At 35.0% G+C, this 23,525-nt stretch overlaps 1 protein-coding gene across 1 annotated transcript in view; it reads left to right on the forward strand.

Annotated features, from left to right (window-relative positions):
* LOC128995692 (dynein axonemal heavy chain 5) overlaps window positions 1-23,525 on the forward strand; it is a 104,438-nt gene that overhangs the window by 15,761 nt on the left and 65,152 nt on the right. The window contains exons 6-19 of the mRNA XM_054420710.1: window positions 5,971-6,078; window positions 9,706-9,944; window positions 13,316-13,353; window positions 14,150-14,329; window positions 14,852-15,041; window positions 15,274-15,434; window positions 15,901-16,026; window positions 16,590-16,754; window positions 17,234-17,341; window positions 18,110-18,231; window positions 18,852-19,039; window positions 20,398-20,415; window positions 21,108-21,331; window positions 22,568-22,715. Of these exons, the coding sequence (XP_054276685.1) occupies window positions 5,971-6,078; window positions 9,706-9,944; window positions 13,316-13,353; window positions 14,150-14,329; window positions 14,852-15,041; window positions 15,274-15,434; window positions 15,901-16,026; window positions 16,590-16,754; window positions 17,234-17,341; window positions 18,110-18,231; window positions 18,852-19,039; window positions 20,398-20,415; window positions 21,108-21,331; window positions 22,568-22,715 (2,015 nt within the window). The remainder of the gene's footprint in view (window positions 1-5,970; window positions 6,079-9,705; window positions 9,945-13,315; window positions 13,354-14,149; window positions 14,330-14,851; window positions 15,042-15,273; window positions 15,435-15,900; window positions 16,027-16,589; window positions 16,755-17,233; window positions 17,342-18,109; window positions 18,232-18,851; window positions 19,040-20,397; window positions 20,416-21,107; window positions 21,332-22,567; window positions 22,716-23,525) is intronic.

Consider the following 23,525-nt stretch of genomic DNA (forward strand, 5'->3'; position numbering starts at 1 on the left):
CATATTTGATGTTTGTTTTTATTGTATTGTTGTTTTGAGCTTGAAGACTTACTTTTGGGATCTTGGCTAATAAAGTATCTATGTTTAACTGTGGTGTGAGTTTTACCTTTCACTTCATGGTGTCAGGTTAAATAAACTTTTGTGGAGAAGAAAGAACTAAGCATGGCTGAAGCAGTGAGTAGTACAATTAGTACAGTTCAATACCAACTTCCCAGATAGCACAGAATGTCTGACAGATATCTATTTTGGTTTATTTATGTCCAAAGATATTTATAGAGTTCTTTAAATATTTATAAGACATATTAATCTAAACATTTATAAGATATTTGAAATTATATGTCTGATCAACATCTAAAAAGGTATATATTTGTCTAAAGATAATTTTGGAGATGTATTTACATCCCATGGATATCTAGTTTAAAATGTTTATAAAATATTGACTAAGAATATTTATAAGATGTCTATTAATATACACCCCAATCCCATAATGCATCGCGCTTTGAACCGGTGAGTTCTGGGACTGCTGGGTGGGGGTAGAGGAGAGAAGATGCCGCCATTCGTCATTTTCTTTCTGATTGATCTGACATCTGACTGAAGCCGGTGTTCGGTTTTCGTATTGTTTACCTAATTTACGTAAGAAGTAAGAAGTGAAGTTCTGAAGTTATAATTTCAATTTCAGAATCAGTTCTCTCTCACTCTCAGTCAGTGAGTCGGTCTGAGGGTCGTTTCTTGTGTATAGGAAGTGGAAAATTGTCTGTAAGATACTGATGAGGTAAGTCAGTTATTGAAATATTACAGAATTAAAAGTAGTTAAAACATCGTTTTAGGAAGTTAAATTCCATGAACTAACTTACTCAGGCTAAGGTCCAGTTTATAGGCTGGCAGATACAAATCAAATCAAGCTTAACATTCAAGTTAATGTAATGTAGCTGGGTTTTAATATTATATCTGTTAATATATTTGATTGGTTTATAGGTCAGGCTAAATAAATATGAAACAAAGCCATGTTTGTAACAAGTAATACCTAACTAAGTTAAAGTGATAAACTTAAGTTATTTGGCAACAAATAATCACAACTGAACACCTAATTTAACGTTTAAAATAATATTTACATATGATTCATTGTTATTAAGTCTACCTAGGCCTTTTGTAGCCTAAGTTAGCTTGAATATTAATAAAATAGGCCTAAGATGAGTTAAAGTGTTAATGTATCATTGGTATCTTTTTGGAGGTGTTTTGGACCTAGGGAGGCTAGGCTAGAAATCACCCTAGGGGTACACTTCCATATCTGTTGGCACAAACAACCGAATGAAAATATCGATCGATAACTTACCGTATATCGATTGTTCAAATTTTGTTTGGTTAATGTGGTAAGGTTAACCTAACCTAACTAACCAAACAATATATCGATCTAAACAATCAAATAATCAATAACTTATTACTCATTCGGTTGTTTGTGCCAACAGATATGGAAGTGTACCCATAGTTTACAATAGGCTAGTTTCATTTCCTAATCCAATAGCCGATAGGCTTTTTTTATTTTTGCCAAAAAAAGGTTAGGTCTAGTTCTTAATTTGTAATTTAAATGCGTTTGAATATATCGACTTAACACAGAAAAAAATACGGATCGTTACATTTTAGGTAGAGTAATTCAGGATTGATTGCTAGTATGATGTAAACTGAGGCATTTAACTTAGCCTATTAAAATATTATGATACTTAAGGTACTAGGTTGGCTGCAGTTTCATAACTGTCCCGCAGAACAATCGAATGAATATACAATTTTTAATATAACTTATCGAATATTTCATTGAATTAGGTATAAGTTTGGGTTAACCTAGCTTAAGTTAACTAACCAAATGAAATCTATGAATCGATATAGGCCTATCCATTCGATTGTTCTGCGGGTCACTTATGAAACTGCATCTGATAGGGCTATGTTATATATTTATGTAGCCTATGTAGGCCTAAGTTTGCTTATGAAAAATTCACTTTAATGTTAGATTGAGGAAAACTATTCCACGCATAGGCCTACTACATTACACCTGGAAGTAACCTATCATAACCTATCTTGATTATGCTTCATTTAGTTTCTTAGTTAAGGCTACAATAAGTTATAGGTAGGCCAAGACTAAGTAGGCCAAACTTAACCAAATGAGTTAACTTTTAACACTGTTTTTTTTAGCTAACTTAGTTTGATTTAAAACAAGGTTGGGTACTTTACTGTTAAAGGGAACATTCATTATTATCAATGATTTCTTTTTCAATATATAAGTTAGGCCTATTTAAATGAATTTATTATAAACTACAAGTTAACCTAACCAACCAAACTTGCTAATAACGTTTTAAAATTCCGTTTGATAGCCTATTTCCCATGCCTTTTCTGTCATCAAACAGAATTTTGAAACGCTAACGTAGCCTATAACCAGTTTGGTTGGTTATCGTAAGTTAGTTTAGAATAGGCTAGTTTCATTTCCTAATCCAATATAGGCGATTATTTTTTCAAAAACAAAGTTACCTTAGACCTTAATTTGTAATTTAAATGTGTTTGAAGATTACAGAAGGAATACGGATCGTTTAGTAAAACAAAAATATCGAGAAATAATCATCGATAATAATAAATGTTCCCTTTAACAGGAAAGTACCTAGGCCTATAATAGTAAACCGCCTATAATTTGTAACTTAAAAATTTGTACTCAGCCTCAGTTACCGGTACCCTTTTTTGTACTAAGTTGTAAGTCATAACTTATATTCTTTTTGTTTTCACGATGCCTAACTTAAGTTAAACTTATTGCATTTGATGTGCATGTGCATTTTAATCAAGGGTTTCATTTCAACATCATGAAATGAAATGAAAAACATCATCACAGTCATGATGAGTATCTATATTGTAATTGTTATTGTAAATTGGTGTAATCCGTTGGCAATAAATAAATAAATAAATCACTCCCAGCAACGTTTATGTTAGCCTAGTCATCTACAAATACACCAACCTATACAAGGTTTAGAAGTCTCGCTTAGCTGTTTAAAAAAAATAACATTTCCAACAGTCATTGGGCTCCGGTAGGTTAATGACTCAGAAAAGCTAGCACTAAGTTACTTTGTAATTTGTAATGACTACACCTCACAGCTCATTAATAAGTTAATACTAACCTATATTCTCACACATTAACTGTTCACCTAAAAAAAAATACCCTCAAAGATGAGGAAATTTAAAGTACCTAGTCATTCGCATTGTCAATAGGCCTGAATCATGGCCTGAATTAGTAAAATTGATCAAGTTGACAAGCAATAAAGACAATTTTTAATTAGAGTTTTTTTATTTCAGACCGTTACCTGAAGATATAGTGACTGGACAATGGAACCTGTTCATAGTGAAGGACACGATAGCAAGGCTGAAGAATCATTTAATTCTTTGATACAAGAAGAGAGAAACGACAAGTTTTGTAAGTGTAGAACTTTTCAATACTAGTGTAAACCTAACTTAGGTCTCAAATTAACCCATTGACTTACAGTGGCGGATGCAGCCAGGGGGTCCCCCCCCCCCCGGACATAAAATGTTTCACTATTGGGTTGGCCTAACACGTAATAAACTTGGGCTTGGCATACACTCTTACCAAATAATTATAAGCTATTATCCCTTAACTTACTTAACCCTCGAGCGGGCACTTGCGGAGTTTTCCTCCGCACTTGTAGTGTTCATTAATATAAATATACATTATGGGTGTCGGCAGTCGTGTCCAGCTCTACACTTCACGCACCTCATCCTGGGAATGCTCCTAAGCAATTTTTACCCCCGAATTCCACCTCATTTTGTTGTCAGCTGCAATTCAGTGACACGGTGTCAGTTTGCCGAGGTTTACTCCGCGTGCTCGCTATCGCGTAAGTCCTTAGGGCAGAGTTTATTTCCTCATGCACTCTTGTCAAACTGTGTGTATATTTTATACATACAACATTATAAACTTGTTTTAATGTATTATTTCATTTATAATTATTATCAAATATATTTTGTTTGCATGTATATGTATAATTGCATTATTGCGGAACAAAACTCTGCAAGCGCCCTCTCTCGTAACATACCTTTATACTAGAAAATTGCTCAATATGTTAATTTGAAATATTACTTATATTAAGTTAAATAAATAATGTTATTAACAAAGAAGTTAGGTTTCTGATTAGGTTATTCAATACTTACATATAATATTTCGTTGTAACAACAAGTAAAATGGGTAAAATTTATGCTATTTAGTGTTGCGGGATAAAACTCCGCATGCGCCCGCTCCCGTTTCCGTTTTACTGGTGAAGCGCTCCTTGAGGGTTAACCCTGGAAGTGTATTCCACTTAAGTTGCTTTTATTTTCAGAAAGCAGCCGCTTTCGACTGAATAAAGGACATTTGCCTACTTCAGAATGTGTTGCGCTAGATCCATTTCAGTCCACATAAACCACTGACTTAGATTGAATTCGGTGTGGCCGTAAATTGATATTCTAAGCTTTATCCCATAACCTTGGTTGTTAAGATTACAGTGTACATAATTGCATAATCAATGATTCTGGCATTGACTTTAAACCACACGCATGTAGGCCTAATCTTTTCATACATTTTACATTTTACATTTTAAGTACATTTTGAAGCTTGTTTTGTGTGTGTTTCATAACAAAATTAATTTATATAAAACCCAATATTTGTAGTCAATGGTTTTGTATTAGTGAGGTTTGAGAGTGTTGACTAAATGTTTTTTTTTTTTTTTTTATTTAAAGGGAAATTATATTTTTTGTTCTTTATTCTTTTATTTAAAATACTATAACTTAGGCTAACTATAATGGTTTGGTAATGGATCACTTTATTTTGCTAAGGGCCGCTTTCCCCAAATCAAGTTTAACTCTGATCATGGTTTAAACTCTAGATTCACTTTCCCCAAAATAATTTCTCGGTTTAAACTAGGTTTGAGTTAACCCTCCGGATGAGGCTGGTGTAACTGGCGATCTATGGGTTAAACCAGGAGGCTGTATTTTTATTTCAGGATTAGTTTGGCCAACAGTGTCATTTGGAGGCTTCTGATTGGCTGTGGGAACACCATTACCGAAATGATACAATGGGACGACATCGGCCTCAGTGGTCTAGTGATAGCGTGCCGGGCAGGTAATCTAAAGGTGCTGGGTTCGTATCCCGCTGGTTGCACTTACTTTTTGTCTAAATCTTTTTCATTATCAGCAAGTTTGGTTGGTTTGGTTAAGTTATGACAGTTTAATTTTATAATAAAACAATAATAAAATAAAATGTAAGCCATTTTTAGTTTTATTTTATGAACATAACTATTTTTTTTTTATTAAACCTTCATTCGATTTTTTCATTATCAGCATGTTTGGTTAGTTTTGTTATGTTGTGACAAATTAATTTTAGGTATAATTAAAACATTATAAAATTGAATTTGAGGCATTTATAATTTTATTATGAACATAACTATTTTTTCGATTACTATACCTTCATTATAGTCAATCAAGATTCCAAATGACACTGTTGGCAAAACTAATCCTGAAATAATTGTGCAACCAGGAGATAGGAATAATAGCTTGATTTAGATTAACATAAAGTGACCCAGTTCGTGCTGCTACCTATTGGAAAACCCGAAACAAGCACTGACGCGTGACGAGAAGGAGAAGTATTCTGTAGCATCCAGGCAGCTGGACAAGAACGATTAGTCGAAGTAGGCCAATGGGTTAAGTGGAATAATTAATTGTGACATCTCAGGATCAAAAAAAGCTTTAAAAATATAATATTTGTCAAGTGCTGTGGAAATTAGTGAATATTATGAGTGTAAAATTATGTATCCAGCTCACTCTTTGAACCTTATACAGTTGGTCGAAAGTGCTCTTTTCTCCTTCCCTCTTAGGGATAAGCCTCCGTTAAGTGGTTGATTCATGGGTTGTTGTTTGTTAGTTTAACTTAATTCTTCTCTATTTTTATTTCAGACCGTTACCTGATGATAGCGACACAACAGTGGAACCTGATACTGAGGGACCCGATAGCGAAGCTAAAGAATCATTTAATTCTTCGATACTAGAGGAGAGAAACGACGAGTTTGTGTAGACTGTTGAAGATTGTATATTTTAAATGTGTTTTAATAAATTGTTTGAATTGTAATGCGATTTTCTTGTTTTACTTTAATTTATCAAACATTTTTTTAATTGACTTTTAATAATACAGATTATTTAATGCAGTGCAGAATTTTAAACCTTCCGTTTTATTTTTACCTTTAAACCCAAATTGTAATGTACGTACAATTATATATATTTAAATCTTAAATGTCAACTCAAATAATATAAACTTTAATTGTCAGTGCTAAGAAGTTGTGTTAAGGTACTATTAGTTATTACTTACAAAGTAATAATAATTGTTTTAGTAAAACTCCAAATTGTGTAAACAATTTGACATATATAAATACCCCCTAAAACGTTTAGGCTCAAACTTCCATTAGATATCGATATTTATATGTTAATAGAACATCTGACCTGAACATTTCTTAAATGACAAAATTAGTCAATTGAATGTAAATAAGAGGTTTAATAGATATCTATTTCCTTCAAACTATCAAATTTATGGATATTTTATAAACGTTTAATTCTAAACATCCAAAAGATATCGATATTTATATGTTTATAGAACATCTGGTCTGAACATTTCTTAGATATCTGATTTTCGGAAATCTGAATGTAAATAAGAGGTTTATACGATATCAAAGGTTTATATTACGATATCCATACGATATATTGACTAACAAATTTAGATGTTTAACAGATATCTTATGAATATGTCTGTGCTATCTGGGTTGTCACACCTGAACCTTTCAATTTCAGGGAACCTTCTGAATGGCCTAGATGGATAAGAAAATTTGAAAGGTTTAGATTAGCTTCAGGATTAGACAGTAAGAGTGGGGAAAATCAGGTTAATATGCTTTTATACTGTCTAGGAGATGAAGGAGAAGACCTTCTAACATCTTTCGGATTAAAAGATGAAGAATTACAGAGTTATGACACTGTCAAGGGTAGATTTGAGTCTTACTTAGGTTTCAAAATCAATATTGTATATGAGAGAGCTAAATTTCTAAAAAGACGTCAGTCTGAGGAGGAACCTGTTGATTCTTTTATAAATAGTTTACACAAACTGGCAGAGCGATGTAAACTTGGGGAATTAAAAGATGAACTAATTAGAGATTTGATAGTAATTGGGGTAAATGATGATAAACTTTCTCAAAATTTACAGTTGGATGAAAAATTAACTTTAAGTACAGCAATTTTGAAAGCAAGACAAGCAGAGAGTTTAAAACAAACATCAAATATGCAACATATGATAGCAATTATAAAAATACCAAACAGCACATCTTCTCTTTTCTCTTTTTTTTAGTTTATTTGTAAAAATCTGAATCACTGTATCTAAGAGGTGGTTTTACACTTCTTTTAGGTCTGTCATTTTCATTGCTATTGTAATTATGTCCAGCATCAGTTTCAGTTCCTTGGTCTTCTTGGTATTGGTGTTCAAATAGACTTACTTTTGGGATCTTGGCTAATAAAGTATCTATGTTTAACTGTGGTGTGAGTTTTACCTTTCACTTCACCCGGTACCTGCAGATTTTACAGCCCGACATGCTATCCAATACACCACCGAGGCCGATGGATGGATTCCGTATCTTTCCGGTAATGGTGTTCCCATTACCGCGTATCCCGTATTAAAAATACTGGTGGACAGTACGAAAATGTACAATAGATTATGATTAATGACAATACTGTCGGTATGGCACTTAAATGCTTACCTACAAGTCCACCCAACACTTCCAAGAGGGTCGTGGCATTACTACGTAAATAAAATCCATTTTCTTTGTTTGAAGTTCATTGTTGGTGATGGTGAGTTAATGTTGTTCAAAGGTTTATTGCGGACATTTTCCATCACGAATGTAAAAAACAATACACAACGTTTCGGGATCTGGAATCTGATCCCGTCTTCAGGTGAAAAAAAACACATTACAACTAACAATACACAAACGCCCAACCTAAGTTGGAAACACTACAGAGGGTAGTAGTAAAAAAAAAAAAAACAACTTAGTAACTGTTCTGTACAAAGAAATAATAATTACATGCACTTGTTGTCAGTTAGCGTCCATAATCAACGGCAGTACAAAGGGGTTTATGAAGATATCAAACATATTCCCGTATTAAAATTACTGGCGGACAGAACGACAATGTACTATATATTATAATTAATTACTATACTGTTGCTATGACACTTAAATGGCCAGACAAGTCAACCCAACACTTCGACTTTCTAGATGGTGGCGTGTTGCCGGGGTAGCATCTTGACGACAGCCCCTTACTATTAGAAGAGAGAGAGTGTCAAATTTTGTTCTATCTTCTCAGTTTTCTAATTATAATTCACTTTATTAATTTACTTTACGCGTTTACTTTAACATTCGAATTTTGTTATTGTTTGAGGACTTTTTTTTGTCCTAACAACTATTTATGTTTTACATATGTTAAGGGAGTTGAATTTTGATTGAATAGGCCTACCTACATTTTAAAATGTATTTAGATGTGTTTACTTCATTTTCTTGTAGCAGTAGCAATCGCTTTACTCATTGAAACTAGCATCCAATTAAGTTTCATTTGAGGATTCAAAGTAGCCTATAATGAATTAAACTTAATTAACTTAAATATTTATTTTGGCATTTGGTTAGGTATTATGCTATGGTGTCTCTCATTTGCTATCTTATGTTTCCAGTTATTGCTTATTAGTCTTTAAAGGAATTAAACGTAGGCGACCAACCGAAATAAAAAGACTTATTCATCATCAATATTATTCATACTGTGTTGTATAATCTAATTCCTACGGGAATAAATGAAATGCTAAGTTCCTTCCTATAGGTAACGTAACTGTAAGTTTTCTTTTCAAGCAGGAGCATTAAACTATAATGTATTGTTATCTTAAAAAACAAACGAACGAGATCTAATAAATAGTAATCAATACCAACACTTGGATATAATTTTAGCAAGTTTCCCAAAAGAGAATAAGTTATTACCGTAGCATTCTAATAATAGGATATTGCTAATCTTAGGTAAGTTGGTGTTTTTGGATAGGCCACATTGATTTCAATTAAGAAGATGCTAAAAAAATAATAGCAATGTTAACATCAGACGGAATGAGCTATACAACTGGCATAATTAAATTTAGATAATACTATATGGATAGGAAAACTAACAGTACCTAATTAAAATAAGGGGTATGTTTACGAAAAATCGACTTACTTGTTATTATTGTGTCTGAACATGTAAAATATCATTTATTTCCACATAGCTTTCTGCATTTAACTATAACGTTTTTTTTTTCAAAATTACTGTAAAACTGTTGCCTAAATATAGGTAGATTGAAATTCACTATTTATTTTTCCAGAAAACACTAGGCCTACCAGGAGATTTTTTAAAAGGATAAATATATACTGAAGAAGATTAAAGGATTGGTTTAGCTTACATAGGATTCTTTAACTTTTAATAATTGGTCTGCAAATAGTTTATAATTAATTACATAACATCATTAAACGATTAATCTAGTTCTATCAGTGTTCAAAGGAGGCTCTGGATTGGAAGAAATCGCTCCGATGTTTCGTTCCGATTTCAATTCCGCTGTCCCGATTCCAGATTCTTTGCTCTGTGTTCCAGGCAGACGACACAAGGCGTTATATTCGGACCTCGGCTATATTCGTTATGGTTCGGAAGCGCTCGGGATGGCGTGGTGGTGCTGGGTTATTCCTCCAGAGAAGGTCTCGTCAATGACCGTGGCATTCTGACTCCGCCCACCACTGACACACCCCTCCTTCCCCTACAACGGGTCTCCGCCTTCGGTTCTTGCTCCTCCCTCAACCAATGTTGGAGCCCAGGCGTTACTCCGAAAGGCAGTGGTCAGAAAAGAATGCATTGCTAAGGCACTGGTTCGAAACAATCTGCACGCTCAGGCACTGCTCCGAAAGACAGTGGTCCGAGAGGCAGTGGTTCGAAAATAATACAAAGATGAGGCACTGGTCCGACAGATTTAGCATGGTCAGTCACTGCTCCGAAAGGCAGTACTCAGAAAGGCAGTAGTCCGAAAATGATTTTCGAACCAGTGCCTTTCGGAGCACTGCCTTTCGGACCACTGCATGGATCTCGATTGGACCATAGATAAAACATACTATTGTACATTTCGTTACGGAAATCACGGACCGACAACAGTTTCCTCAGTGCTCTAATTGTGACTAGAACATTTAAGGTTAGGAAAAATGGCTGTCAGTAGGTCACGTGACCACACTACTGTGAGCGGCCAGAAGGAGATGAAAAATGGAACGACCTGATAAAATCATTGACTTCGGATACCCTTTTTAAGCATACTTCTCGCCGTGCTTCTCACCTAGCTGAAACATATTTTAATTTATTTGATGTATGGGAGTGTTCATTTTACGATGAGCTAGCACCTCTTGGTTGAAGTATGTACCAAAGGAGTTCAAGTGAAGGTTTATAATGTAATTGGAATGGTTTATTTGATTAAAATATTTTTGTTGACATGGCAAACAAATTTATAGTATACTAGCTGTACCCGCGGGCTTCGCCCCGTTTAACTTCATAAGTATTCGTATGGCTCATTCACGTCCTGGTTGAAGTTCGTTCGCTACGCTCACTCACCTTTAGGTTGGAGCTCGTTCGCTGCGCTCACTTGCCTTCAGGTTAGCTCGTTCGCTACACTAACTCGCCTCCAGGTTGAAGTTCGTTCGCTACGCTCACTCACCTTTTGGTTGGAAAGTAGCTGTTGTCATAAATTAAAAAAAATAATAGTGCTGCACCGTGTTGGTAATACTTGTAACTTTTATGTTATTGAACATCATAGAACAGAACCAACTTGTTTAATTGTAACAGCTGTTGCTTTTAAGATTCATTAATTACTTTAAAATATGAAAAATCATAAGATTAACATGGGGAACTACAGAGCCACTGGGGCGGAGCCCGAAAGGGTTTTTGAGATAAGAATATGCTTTAATGTTAATCGGGAATGTGAGCTATCATCATGCCAAATTTCAGCCCAATCCGTCCAGTAGTTTATGCGTGATTGAGCAACACACAAACATACACACAAACTCACAAACTTTCAGATTTATAATATTAGTAAGATTAAACCAAAACAGTCACTAAAATATACTGGATAAAAGAAATCTTAAGCTGATCCACAATGAAGACGTAATTTAGGAGTGTAAATAATCAATGGTAAAATCATGTAACAGGATGAGAACAGTGTAGTTAAAACAGTGGCAACACTGTTTCCCTATTTTTTTTCAATAGTTCAATCATTGTTGGTTCTTGTTCTTGTTTGTTGTTTCTTTTTTCTTTTTCTTCCAGTGAGTTAGGCTAAAGCTGAAGAGTGCAATGTTTGATTGGTTTGTTTTATTTACATGCTATGATAATTACAACAAGTTGTCAGTGATAAGATAGCTCACCGTTTTAAAATATTTTAGTGTCAAATGCATTTCCATCATCGTGAAAATGTATCGCTTATCTGCTTGCTATGGGAAGTCAGCTGATCCTGCTGTAAGGTTAAGTTAGTTAGTCCTAGTTTCTGTTTACCAAGGCTTGACTGTTTACAGGCCTAGTAAGCATGAAGTAAACACATAGTAATGTAAAAAGTATCTCGTTTGGATCAAATTTCCAGGTTAACTTTTAAGATGTAACACTACAGTATAGGTTGTAACTTCCTAATAATACAGGTGAAATGGTAGGCTATAACCTTTCTATAACTTAACACATAAATAAAACATGAACATTTAAACAAACACCATTATTTTCGATGAATAATTTAACACTGCATGACATACAATAATTAAGGCTGCACTTTACTTGACGTCCTACACTCATTCGATTGTTTTTTCGATTCGATATTTTCATTCGATTGTTTCATTTGATATATCGTTTGGTTAGTTAGGTTAGGTTAACCTTACCTAACTAACCAAACGATAGCCTATATCGAATGAAGCAATCGATTAGGCCTAATCTATATATCGATCGATATTTTCATTCGAATGAGTGAAGGACGCAAGTAAAGTGCAGCCACAATTAATAATAACAAAGCAGCTGCGGGTTCATGGTCTAGAAACAGTTGAACTTACATAAGTTATTCTCTATAAGAATAAATAGGCCTAACATAGGAATTTTATATTTACGAACCTTTTTCTCCGAAACTTATTGTAACCAATACGGTAAGTTATACATCCATTAACAATCCTTCAATGGACAACATTATTTGTTTTTGTAAGCTTATTATGGTTTATAAAGATAAATTCGCAAATTTTATGTTTAAGTAATGTTCATATAAGTTTAACTTATTGGATTGTTTGTGTAATCGTTTGTTAAGGGTGAACATGTTTAAATCTTTGTGTATCTTAACTTACTAAGTTTATCTATTGTAAGTTAGGCCTGTTACTAACTTATTGTGTACCGTAGAATGGGGTGAATAGAAACACTTTTTGAATTTTAAGCTTCTGTAAAAACAATATTTTTAATTTTTAAATTTTCAACACTAGCTCATATTTCCGGTCTTGGACTCCTCTACTCAAACCAGTTATCATTTTTTTTCTTTTTAATCATCAAGCAGAAAAAAAATAAAATATGGCTGTTTCTATTCACCCTGCACTTTGGGGTGAATAGAAACACTGTGTTAAATTGATGATTGTTGCTTTTCCCCACTTACCAGGGGCAATAGAAACATGAAATTTATACTTGTTAGCTTAGGTTGTTGTAAATAAATATATTTAAAGTTAATTAACACATGTATTTATAAGTACGAAGTATAAAAACATCGTTTTCATAAACCCTTATCCAAACAAATCGGAGAACATAAATGACAATGGGTGAAATCAGAGTTACAAAATCTTACATAGAAACCAACTAAATAAAGAGTAAAATCAGACAAATCTTCCTCAAAATACAACACTCCCTTAAATCTACAAGTTGTACACGGCTTGGGAGTTGGAAGCCGACGTACTACGTCATCGACTTTGAAGAGGGCCTCTTAATCTGTCTCTCAGAACTTGTTGGTTTGCGCAATTTTCTTGATGAATCTTCCTATTTATCCTTCCTCGTCAAATTCAATAACTTTTGCAACATATAAACGATAGCAAGTTCTGTTTTTCCCCATTACTTTGACAATTACATGATCATGAAGGGACAACTTTGAAGACTCACTGATGTCTTGAGCTAGGTATGCTGGTTCTTCTTCATCAAATTGTTCGTCTTTGTCACTTTCTTCCAGTGAAAAGTGTGACTGATGTGGAATCATCTTCATCTCTGGTAATTTTTTTTCTTTTTTGGGGGGTTTTCAGGTCCACCTTTATTTTCACCACTGGTTCCAAAAAAGTGTTTCTATTTACCCTGGTTTTGCAAAATCATGACATAACCTAAAATAAAAATAAAGTAAAAAAATATAGTTTATTCTAAGGCTAATCTATTAACACACTTGATTTTAAGATACCTAAGACAATATAAAAAATGGTTATTAACATAAATACATGTAATAGGTTCATGATTAGAGAGAAAGTTTTGAAAAGAATGTTTTTCGCCAAAATTTTCAAATGAGGTTTCGCATCATCCAACATCCGAAGCAGTGATACCAATATGCTGAAATAATTTTTCCCAGGTAGATAGGATATGGTTATAATGGGGAAAAATAATTCCCTTATGTAAAGTCAATGTATAACAAAGTTATAAAAATGTGAATCATTCATTGAAGTTTTGTTTCTATTCACCCCATTCTACGGTACCCATTCACAGGACATGGTAATGAGTTTTACTTTTATTGTATTTAACTTACCTCCTCCTTGTAATTTTGACATTCCATTTTTTCATCAGTGTTGATTGTTTCAGTTTTTTTTTTTTTTTTTTTGGTTATCGATCTAATCAAAAGTCCTACTTTTTTTAAATCCAATTGAGTCGGATGTCAAAGTTCTTCCGCTTCCTCCAAATACTGAGAAGTAGGCTAAAGCTGTAGGCCTATAACTTAAAAATTAATCAGTAAATATTTCCTAGCCTACATTACCTTAAACCTTAAACCATCATACCCTTGTAACAAAGTTTTTTACTATTTCAGGCTAAGCCTACTGGACTCAGGGCCATTGCGGCAATTGTACAGAAACCATCTGCAACTTCGGCACCACCAAAGAAGAAACTGTTCCTTACTGATGGGTGGCAACTTCCTCTAACGGGCATTTGCATTTACATGTTCCGACTCAACAGCGCCAAGCAACTTCCAGAAGAAGGATTTCACAAGGTCATTACATTTTTTCAGCTTTATACATCTCTACCATGTAATATGCTAATAAAATCTAGCTACGTGTAAGCTATGTGTGTTCAGTGATGTTTCTATCCAAGCAAACAAAAGGCTAACAAAACTTTTTTTAATAGCCTACTTATACTGTATGCCTGGTCACTTGATGTTTCTGGATCTGGTCACTGAATCAGGCCATGCTTTTCCACTAACCTAGAGCCTCCATAACGTTTAAGGATTGGAGGTGGTGTAAAAATTATTACTTCATTCCCGGTTTTGTACACTAGACCATCCGGATACTTATTTCAAAATACCCCCTCTATGTGGACTAAATAAAACTAACCTCAAATAATTGTCTTCAGGTAACCCATATAGGCCTAAGGATGATAAGTTATAAGGGAATAAGTTTAATCTTTAGGCCATTTAGACTAGGTTACTCAATGCTTACTGCTATTTTGAGAGTCTCTCAAGCTCTGCGCTACAGATAATTTTGCAGCCAAACTATTGATTTCCTTTCTATTCTAGGACTTGTTTTGTGGAATTGTTGATGCTTCCAAAATCGGGCTGGTAACGTCGGTACAGCGAGTGATGCAGTTTGTTTTCATGGAGGCGTTGGCTCATCCTTCACCTGATGCGGAGGAAGAAGAAGGGAATTGTTTTATACTAAAAAACCAGCTTCTCCCTGGACTACGCTCTTTCTGTAGTGCCTTGAAAGGTCAGTGTCCGTTAAGATTTGGAAAATCTTGACACATTTCTCTGCATTGAATATAGTTTCAAAAATATCAAACTGTAACAGTAATTATTAGTAAAACATTACTTTTGCTTAAAGAATAGACACATTTTGGAATCCAACCACCTTATTATAATTTATACATCAATATAATTTATATATTTTCTTTTAACTATTATATTTTGTTACTTTGAACCTCTCTCTTTTATCATTACAGTTTGTGAGGAAGTGTGTGATGAGCCCAATCTGTTTGACGATGGCCAAGCTTTAGTCAGCCATGTGATCGGACATTCTGATGCCAAAGAGCTCATTCGAGATCCAGAAAATGTAGAGGCTCTAGAAGAAAGGATCAAGGTTTGGATCAAGAAAGTCCAAGAGGTATGTTGTATATATCTTTTGTGTTAGACCACAGAGGAGTAAGAGGTATAGGTACAAAGGAAACAGGCTTATGGGACGACAAGCTGTAGCATGTTGTTTCGGTAAGAGCCCGAGTGGGGGGCACTGTGCAGAAATTCCTATTGCACAGGGCACAGGTCCTTCCTCCACAGTGATCGTTGTAGTACATTAGGGCAAGGGAGCGGTGTTGGAATCTGCCCTAGAAACCAGCACTAGTGCTAGACACCACTTTAGTGTACTATCGAATTTTTCTCCTGTACGGAACCTTATTTCTCTGTGGTTACACTTAATCCACAAGAAGTCATTGTGGTATCTTATAGATAGCGCCCTCACCTACAAATACTTTACCCTAAAAAAAGTGCACTTTTTTAAAAGATATACTCAAATCAACTCAGGAAATATAAGTTTGTCCTTGATCTTCCATTTTTAAGTTAGTGTGTTTGATCAGGTTCTGATGGAAAGTGAACAGCTGAGGAAAGAAAATGACTCCAGCGGACCTCAGGATGAACTGGAGTATTGGAAGAAGCGAGGTGCTCAGTTCTCTCAGATAGTAGCTCAACTGCAACACCATGAGGTGAATTTGTTTGTTTTGTCATTCTTAACATACTCAGCATCGGTACCATTGATCTTGTTATAGAGCAGCTACTGAAGAAAAACTTGTATGAATCAATAAGCTTGATTTTTGTATGTCTCAGTGTAGTCCTTGTACAACCTAGACTTTGAGTAAGAGGTAATTTAATGTTCAGAAGAGAGTATAGCCACATGACTTTATGAAGCTTAGGAAGCTTTTCCTTAAAAGCATTCCATTGAAGCTCTAAATTAGGTTGCCTTTCAAATAACCAGAGCTTTATTTGTGAGATTTTACATTATGTTCATGCAACGGGAATTTTAAGGGGATTTGGTGTTTGCAGCATACATTTTTGGTAACTATACAGGAATAATCACAAAAATGTATAGCAACGACAATAATAAATTAACATTGTTGTGTTCTATTTTATTCTACTCAGACCTTTATCTGATGTCAAGTTATATTTTAGGTTATGATGACAACCATTTATCCAAATTCTTTAGTAGTAATTCTGTTTGGAGAAGATATTTTTTCTGATAAATACTAAATGTTCAAGTTGACTTTTACAGGTTATGATGACCATAATTTGTCTGGTGGTTGCTCGGTCCAAGATCATAAAGCTGTGGAAAGAGACTGACATGAAAATAACATTCTGCTACAATGAAGCACGGGACAATGCCAAGTTCATACAAGCCATGGAGAAATGCTGTCACTCACTGTACCTGCATGATCCTGTGAGTAAACAAATAATTTACTCTTGGCAAACACTCCTCAATGGTAATGGTTATGTAGCAAATTCCATAATAATTATGTTGTGATTAGTAGGTACCCATTCGCCTATTGGGTCTGATGATGATTGGAGTGTCCAATCAAAATCGATCACCACTTACCATCTTTTTTTTGTATATTTACTGTCTCGTGAGTATCAGTATAAGCGTAAATATATGTTTTAAGTGTTATAAGACGTCTCTTTTATTTACTTTCCGTAAATTTAATAACACGTACAATGCTGATCAAGAAGTTATTTAGTAGGTACTCTGTCAACAAACACTTTTGACATTATCATACTTAATGGTTTTGAGAACACAAATACAAACCTCCACACCAGACGGAAACAAATATTTTATTGTGTTTTATCATTCTACTTTTGATAGTTTGTTTTGATGAAGTACAATTTACATAAGTATTAACAGCTGTGCTTTGTTGTGGCCAGGTGAGGATGAAAGACTCCATTCTCAGCATGCTGCAGACTGTCCGTCTCATACATAGTGTCTCTCAGTTCTACAACACCTCGGAAAGAACCTCCTCGCTTATGGTCAAGGTAGGTAAGGATGAGTTTTTAAATTTTATGATTAACTAGCTGTACCCGCGGGCTTTGCCCCGTTTAACTTCATAAGTGAGCTCGTTCGCATGGCTCAATCACGTCCTGGTTGAAGTTCGTTCGCTACGCTCACTCACCTTTAGGTTGGAGCTCATTCGCTGCGCTCACTTGCCTTCAGGTTAGCTCGTTCGCTACGCTAACTCGCCTCCAGGTTGAAGTTCGTTCGCTACGCTCACTCGCCTCCAGGTTGAAGTTCGTTCGCTACGCTCACTCACCTTTTGGTTGCAAATTAGCTGTTGTCATAAATTATAAAAAAAATAATAGTGCTGCACCCTGTTGTTAATCCTTGTAACTTTAATGCTATTGAACATCATAGAACAGAACCAACTTGTTTAAGTGAAACAGCTGTTAAGATTCAATAATTCCATTTAAATATGAGTACTCATAAGGTTAACATGGGAAATTCCAGAGCCACTGGGGCGGAGCCCGAGAGTCCGATCAGAATAAAAACAACTTAGTTTTCCTATTTAATGCCTAAAGAATCAGTGTACCAAATTTCAGCCTCCTAGGTAAATGGGAAGTAAGAGAATTAGTGATGAGTGAGTGAGTGAGTCAGTCAGTGAGTCAGTGAGGGCTTTGCCTTTTATATATGTAGATAGATATTTTCATGTTTCTTCAAAGGCACGCATCATATTGTCTTTTGTCAGTTTTATCCAGAGTTGTATGTTGTGTGCCACTATCTGTTCTAATCATAGTTTGTTTTGGCAGATCACCAACCAGATGATCGAGCAGTGCAAGCAGTACATTACTTGTAGAGGCAAAGAGACAATTTGGTCTCAAGACAGGGAGCTGATGCGGCAGAAGTTACTGCACTGCATACGTCTCAACAGGTACTACACTGCTTTACATGTTGTCCCACACAGATATCTGTATCTTACTGTTATGTTCAGTAGAAGAAATTTTACTATTACTATGGCAGTGTTAGAGGAAATCGTTTGTATTTTATTAGATTGGCTTTTTGGTGGAAAGAGTTTCCAATGCAGAAAAAGTTTTCCACAGAAGTTCAGTGCTTTAAATTAAATACTAGGGTCCCTTTAAGCCATCCTCACAATGTGCTAACAGAACACTCGGTCATATGGATCTATTTTGTAGATAAAAGCCATTGGTAATTGATGTGATTTGAAACTAAGCCTGAAGTCCAAAAATGTTGCGATCTACCTTCTTAACCAGCCATGCCCCATGGCTATTTCAGCATGCTATTTCAAGAGTTACCGGCAAAATTGGTTATTAAATGTTGTTTGGCTTAAGGCTCTTAAAAAAACACTTCTGACCTGAACAATGATATTACTTTGATGGTGTGTCAGATTGGGATTTCCTAATTTTGTGTGGCTACTGGCTATGTCCTATTTTGTCACAGCAAGTCACCAAATTAACTAGATTTTATTGCTCAAAGTCTCAGCTGTCTTCAAAATGATCATAAAATGTAATAAAGTGTTGATTCTTTTTACAGAGTGTACCGCAACACATACATACTGGTGAAGCGGCAGCCGTTCTTGCCAGATCAGACCAGCAACTTCACCTTCTCAGAGAACTACGTGTTTGGAAAGTTTGACACGTTCTGTGATCGGCTCAGCAAAATCATCTCAATGTTCGATCTTGTGGACGACTACAACAGTTTATTTGAGAGGAGGATGGAAGGTATGTGAAAATTTGAAAAAAAATGCTTGATAATTGTTGGGAAATGTAGACCTGGGTATGAATAGGAGGTGAATTAGTGTTCAGTGTAGTTTATAGATCTACTAGCTGTACCCGCGGGCTTTGCCCCGTTTAACTTCATACGTGAGCTCGTTCGCATGGCTCAATCACGTCCTGGTTGAAGTTCGTTCGCTACGCTCACTCACCTTTAGGTTGGAGCTCGCTCGCTGCGCTCACACGTCCTGGTTGAAGTTCGTTCGCTACGCTCACTCACCTTTACGGTTGGAGCTCGTTCGCTACGCTACCTCGCCTCCGGGTTGAAGTTCGTTCGCTACGCTCACTCACCTTTTGGTTGCAAATTAGCTGTTGTCAAATATTTAAAAAAATAATAGTGCTGCACTCTGTTGGCAATCCTTGTAACTTTAATGCTATTGAACATCATAGAACAGAACCAACTTGTTTAATTGAAACAGCTGTTATGATTCATCAATTCCATTTAAATATGAGTACTCATTAGGTTAACATGGGAAACTCCAGAGCCACTGGGGCGGAGCCCGAGAGTCCGATCAGAATAAAAACCACTTAGTTTTCCTATTTAATGCCTAAAGAATCAGTGTACCGAATTTCAGCCTCCTAGGTAAGTGGGAAGTGGGAGAATTAGTGATGAGTGAGTGAGTGAGTGAGTCAGTGAGGGCTTTGCCTTTTATATATATAGATGACATTAGGAAGCTCTATTAATACTTCTGATAGATTGAGAGACCTCAACTAAGGTGGTTAGATACTGCTATCATTTCTAATCTATTGTGTCTTCTGGCTGCCAATAGAATTGAAGCATGGACGCCGTTGATTGATTGTGAAGGGGAGAACCTTTACCCTAGGCGTGGTAAATCCCGGAATCGTTCTAAGTTTTAAAATAAATTTTTTTGCTATGATCGTACGGTAACCAAATTAATGGCTACAAAATTAAATCTGTTATGATCCTGTCCACTGCCATGTATTGGTATTGCCATAGACTTTTGATACTCAATTCTCAATACTAATGTTCAAGAATTTACTAATCCCCCAAGTTTGAACATATTTAATCGATTTGGGTTTTGATTTCATTTCAGATAAGGGTTTTAAAACTTCACTTCTTCTTCTTGATTTTTCAAGTGTTTACAAAACAATCAAAATAAATGAAAAGCCCTATTTAGAAGCAAGTTTCTTTTTACAATACTTTTCAAACACCCTTAAGTCAAAACTAAAAGCTTGCCTAATATGTAGGCCTACATATTATGTAAAATATGTACTGAGTACTTTTTTAATGTATGTAGTAAAATATTTTTTTCTGATGATAATTTAATAATTTGTAATGTTTCCAGGTCTATTGCTTGGGGAAGGTAAGAAGAATTTTGTATTATATAAGAATACTTTTGTTTCAGCAATTGCAAAATATAGGCTAGTGTTGGTTTCCTAACAGCTATTAAGTGAAAGAGTTATGTGTAGCAAATAAGTTGTATACAAAAAAATAGTGTGGGTTTGGATATTTGTACAGTACTTTCATTTAAATTGGGCTAACTCATTTAATTTATTATTTTCATATTTCCCTTGGGCTACGCCCCATGGGCTTGTTTTTATTAACTCGTTTTCTTGCAAATGTTGATACTTCCCGATGAGCTAGAGACTTGAAACTTGAAACATAGCTCACAAATGGATGACAATGCAATATTATACCATTTAATTTTCATATTTCCCTTGGGCTACGCCCCATGGGCTTGTTTTTAGTAGCTCGCTAGTCGCTTTCCTACAAATTTTGATATCAATTTCAAACGAAGTTCCCGATGAGCTAGAGACTTGCAATTTAAAACATAGCTCACAAATGGATGACAATGTAATATTATCCTACACATATTTATAAATTATTTTCTACTTTTTAGTGTGTTTAAAAACGTTTTGTTTTAAAAAGTTTTATTTTTTATAAATTATTTTATATATTTACCAAAAACATTATTCAGAGCCTTAAAAACACTAAAAATTATAAAATGATGTAATGTCTTTCTGGAGTAATAAACCTCCTTTCTTGTGTTTCCAGCTCTTGAAGATGCAATAAAAACATTTGAGACAGCAAAGGGAGGAGTTACTAGCAAAACGTATGACTATCTTGACCAGCGAAATACTGAGTTTGACGAAGATTTTGAGATTTTCCTCCAAAAAACAGATCAGTTAAAAGAAAGTATTGGAGCTCTGATTGAAGAAAACTTTGCCAGTGTCTGGGAAAGTCCACAGGGAATTCGCTTTCTCGTCCGTTTTGAAAAGGTTTATGAAATGGATCTATACTTTTCATTTTACTTTATGTCATACATTTTAGCGAATTTCCTTATAGGGAAGTAGCTATTACTGTAGGTGGCACGGTAAGACCTAGACCCGGGACCGATTTACTTTTTCATTTTGATGTCCCGAGAGGCCAAAAACACCATTCGTTCAAATTTTTATATATGTATATATATATAGACTTATATATATATATATATATATATACGTCCGTGAACGCGATAACTTGAGTAATTTTTGTCTGATTTTGATGAAATTTGGTTTAAAGGTGTAAAGCGGGATAAACTTGAATGAGTTCGCGAACCAGCTTGATCGGACTATGGGAACGGGGCTTTACGGGGGGTTTTATGGGGTCAAAATTGGTTTTTCTCACTTTTGACCCTCAAAACACAAAATTTCCCGATTTCTCTTTAGACCTTTTTAAAGAGCTTAAAAAAACAAATAATTTAGTATATAAAAGTCTTTTTGTTTGATTATTAGTAACGGAGAAAATTAAAAAAATTGTAAATTTAAAATTCCCATGTTATTCTTATGGAGAATATTGTCAAAGGTTGTAGTTTGCGTGTTTATGGATATATTTTGATCAAACTTGGCAAATTTATTTATTTTGTACTAAGCTATCAATATTTTACCCAAAAACACACTTTATTAGTTTCCTTGTAGCAGCAAACCTAGGTACTCGTTAAACCTAAAATTATTAAAATATATTTAACTGAAAATCAATTCAGACAAATGGAAATTCGCTTAGTCGGCAGGTTTGCTGCGGCGGGGGTATTTATTTCTTATCTTAGGTGTTAACAAAATCTGGATATTTTTCAAATATTTGAAACACAATTTGTATTTTTCAATTTGAAAAGCTTTAAAACATTTAATGAATACACTTGCGTGGTAGTAAATCTATTTATACAGTTTTTATAATATCCATTGATATGACGTCCAATGGGGTATTTGAAAACAAGTGAACATTTTTTCAGTATATTTAAAGGTAAAAGTTTGCATTTTTCTTGAAGTACCTAACAGTAAAAGTCTGATGAACATTTTGCTTATCACAAGCTAATCACACAGTCATTTTGAGATATAATAAAGGAATGTGACTGACTTAAGTAAAACAAGTCTAAAGAGTTAAATATCTTGCTTGTAGGTGGCTCAAATCATAGTCTTTTAGCAGATGCCTTTGTGCAATGAATTTTACAAGTTTCCTACAAAAAAGTATGATTTTAGGTGAGTGAGAAGATACCGCTAACCCGCATGGATGATAAGTACGACCGAGTGTTGAAGTATTGCGAACAAGAACTGGAAAGGATTTTGAAGTTGTTTAGAAAACAAAGAGATGACCCTCCTTTGTCCAGAAACTTTCCACCCATAGCAGGTATGTGAATTGTATTGTTGATAGAAATCCTAAACCAAACCTTGTAGTCTTTACTAATCATAAAATTACTTTATATACATGAAGATGGAGAACTGTATACTCCGTTCAAACAGCCGTGGCACCTGAGGGATTAGGAGGCCCCGAGGGTTTCCATGGGGTGTCCTAATCCGTCACGTGCCACGGCTGTTTGAACGGAGTATAATTTATCTGAAACATCGGCATCTGACATCATCCTGTTAACACTGTTCAACCTAGAAGCACAGAAAACATATTACTATAACCCAGAATGCCAACCGCGTGGTAAAAAGCATTAAGTGTTTTGAGAGAGCTTTGCCTGTCAATCGTAGGCAGCGCCACTAGCGTTGCCATGCACTCAGCATAGCAACACTGGTGGCGCTGCCTACGATTAAGCATTAAGTGTTTTGAGAGAGCTTTGCCTGTCAATCGTAGGCAGCGCCACCAGCGTTGCCATGCACTCAGCATAGCAACGCTGGTGGCGCTGCCTACGATTGACAGGCAAAGCTCTCTCAAAACACTTAATGCTTTTTACCATGCGGTTGGCATTCTGGGTTATAGTAGTATGTTTTCTGTGCTAGAAGTCACGAATATTAATACTTTTTAGCATTACAGGCCAAAATGAGAAATTCAGCTAGGCCTATTTCATACAGTCATAACTATTTCCGACCAAAGTTTCAATTATAATTATAGGTATGTGTATTGTTTTTAGCTGTTGTGACATGATGTTCAGTGTCCAAACACTGTGTAAAAGAAATTTGTTATCTTAAAAGTAAAATTCCGCCATTTTTTGTT

The sequence above is a fragment of the Macrosteles quadrilineatus genome, unplaced genomic scaffold (assembly GCF_028750875.1).
Source record: "Macrosteles quadrilineatus isolate MER2022 unplaced genomic scaffold, UCM_ALF_1.0 Scaffold_5__1_contigs__length_97177068, whole genome shotgun sequence".
Taxonomy (NCBI): domain Eukaryota; kingdom Metazoa; phylum Arthropoda; class Insecta; order Hemiptera; family Cicadellidae; genus Macrosteles; species Macrosteles quadrilineatus.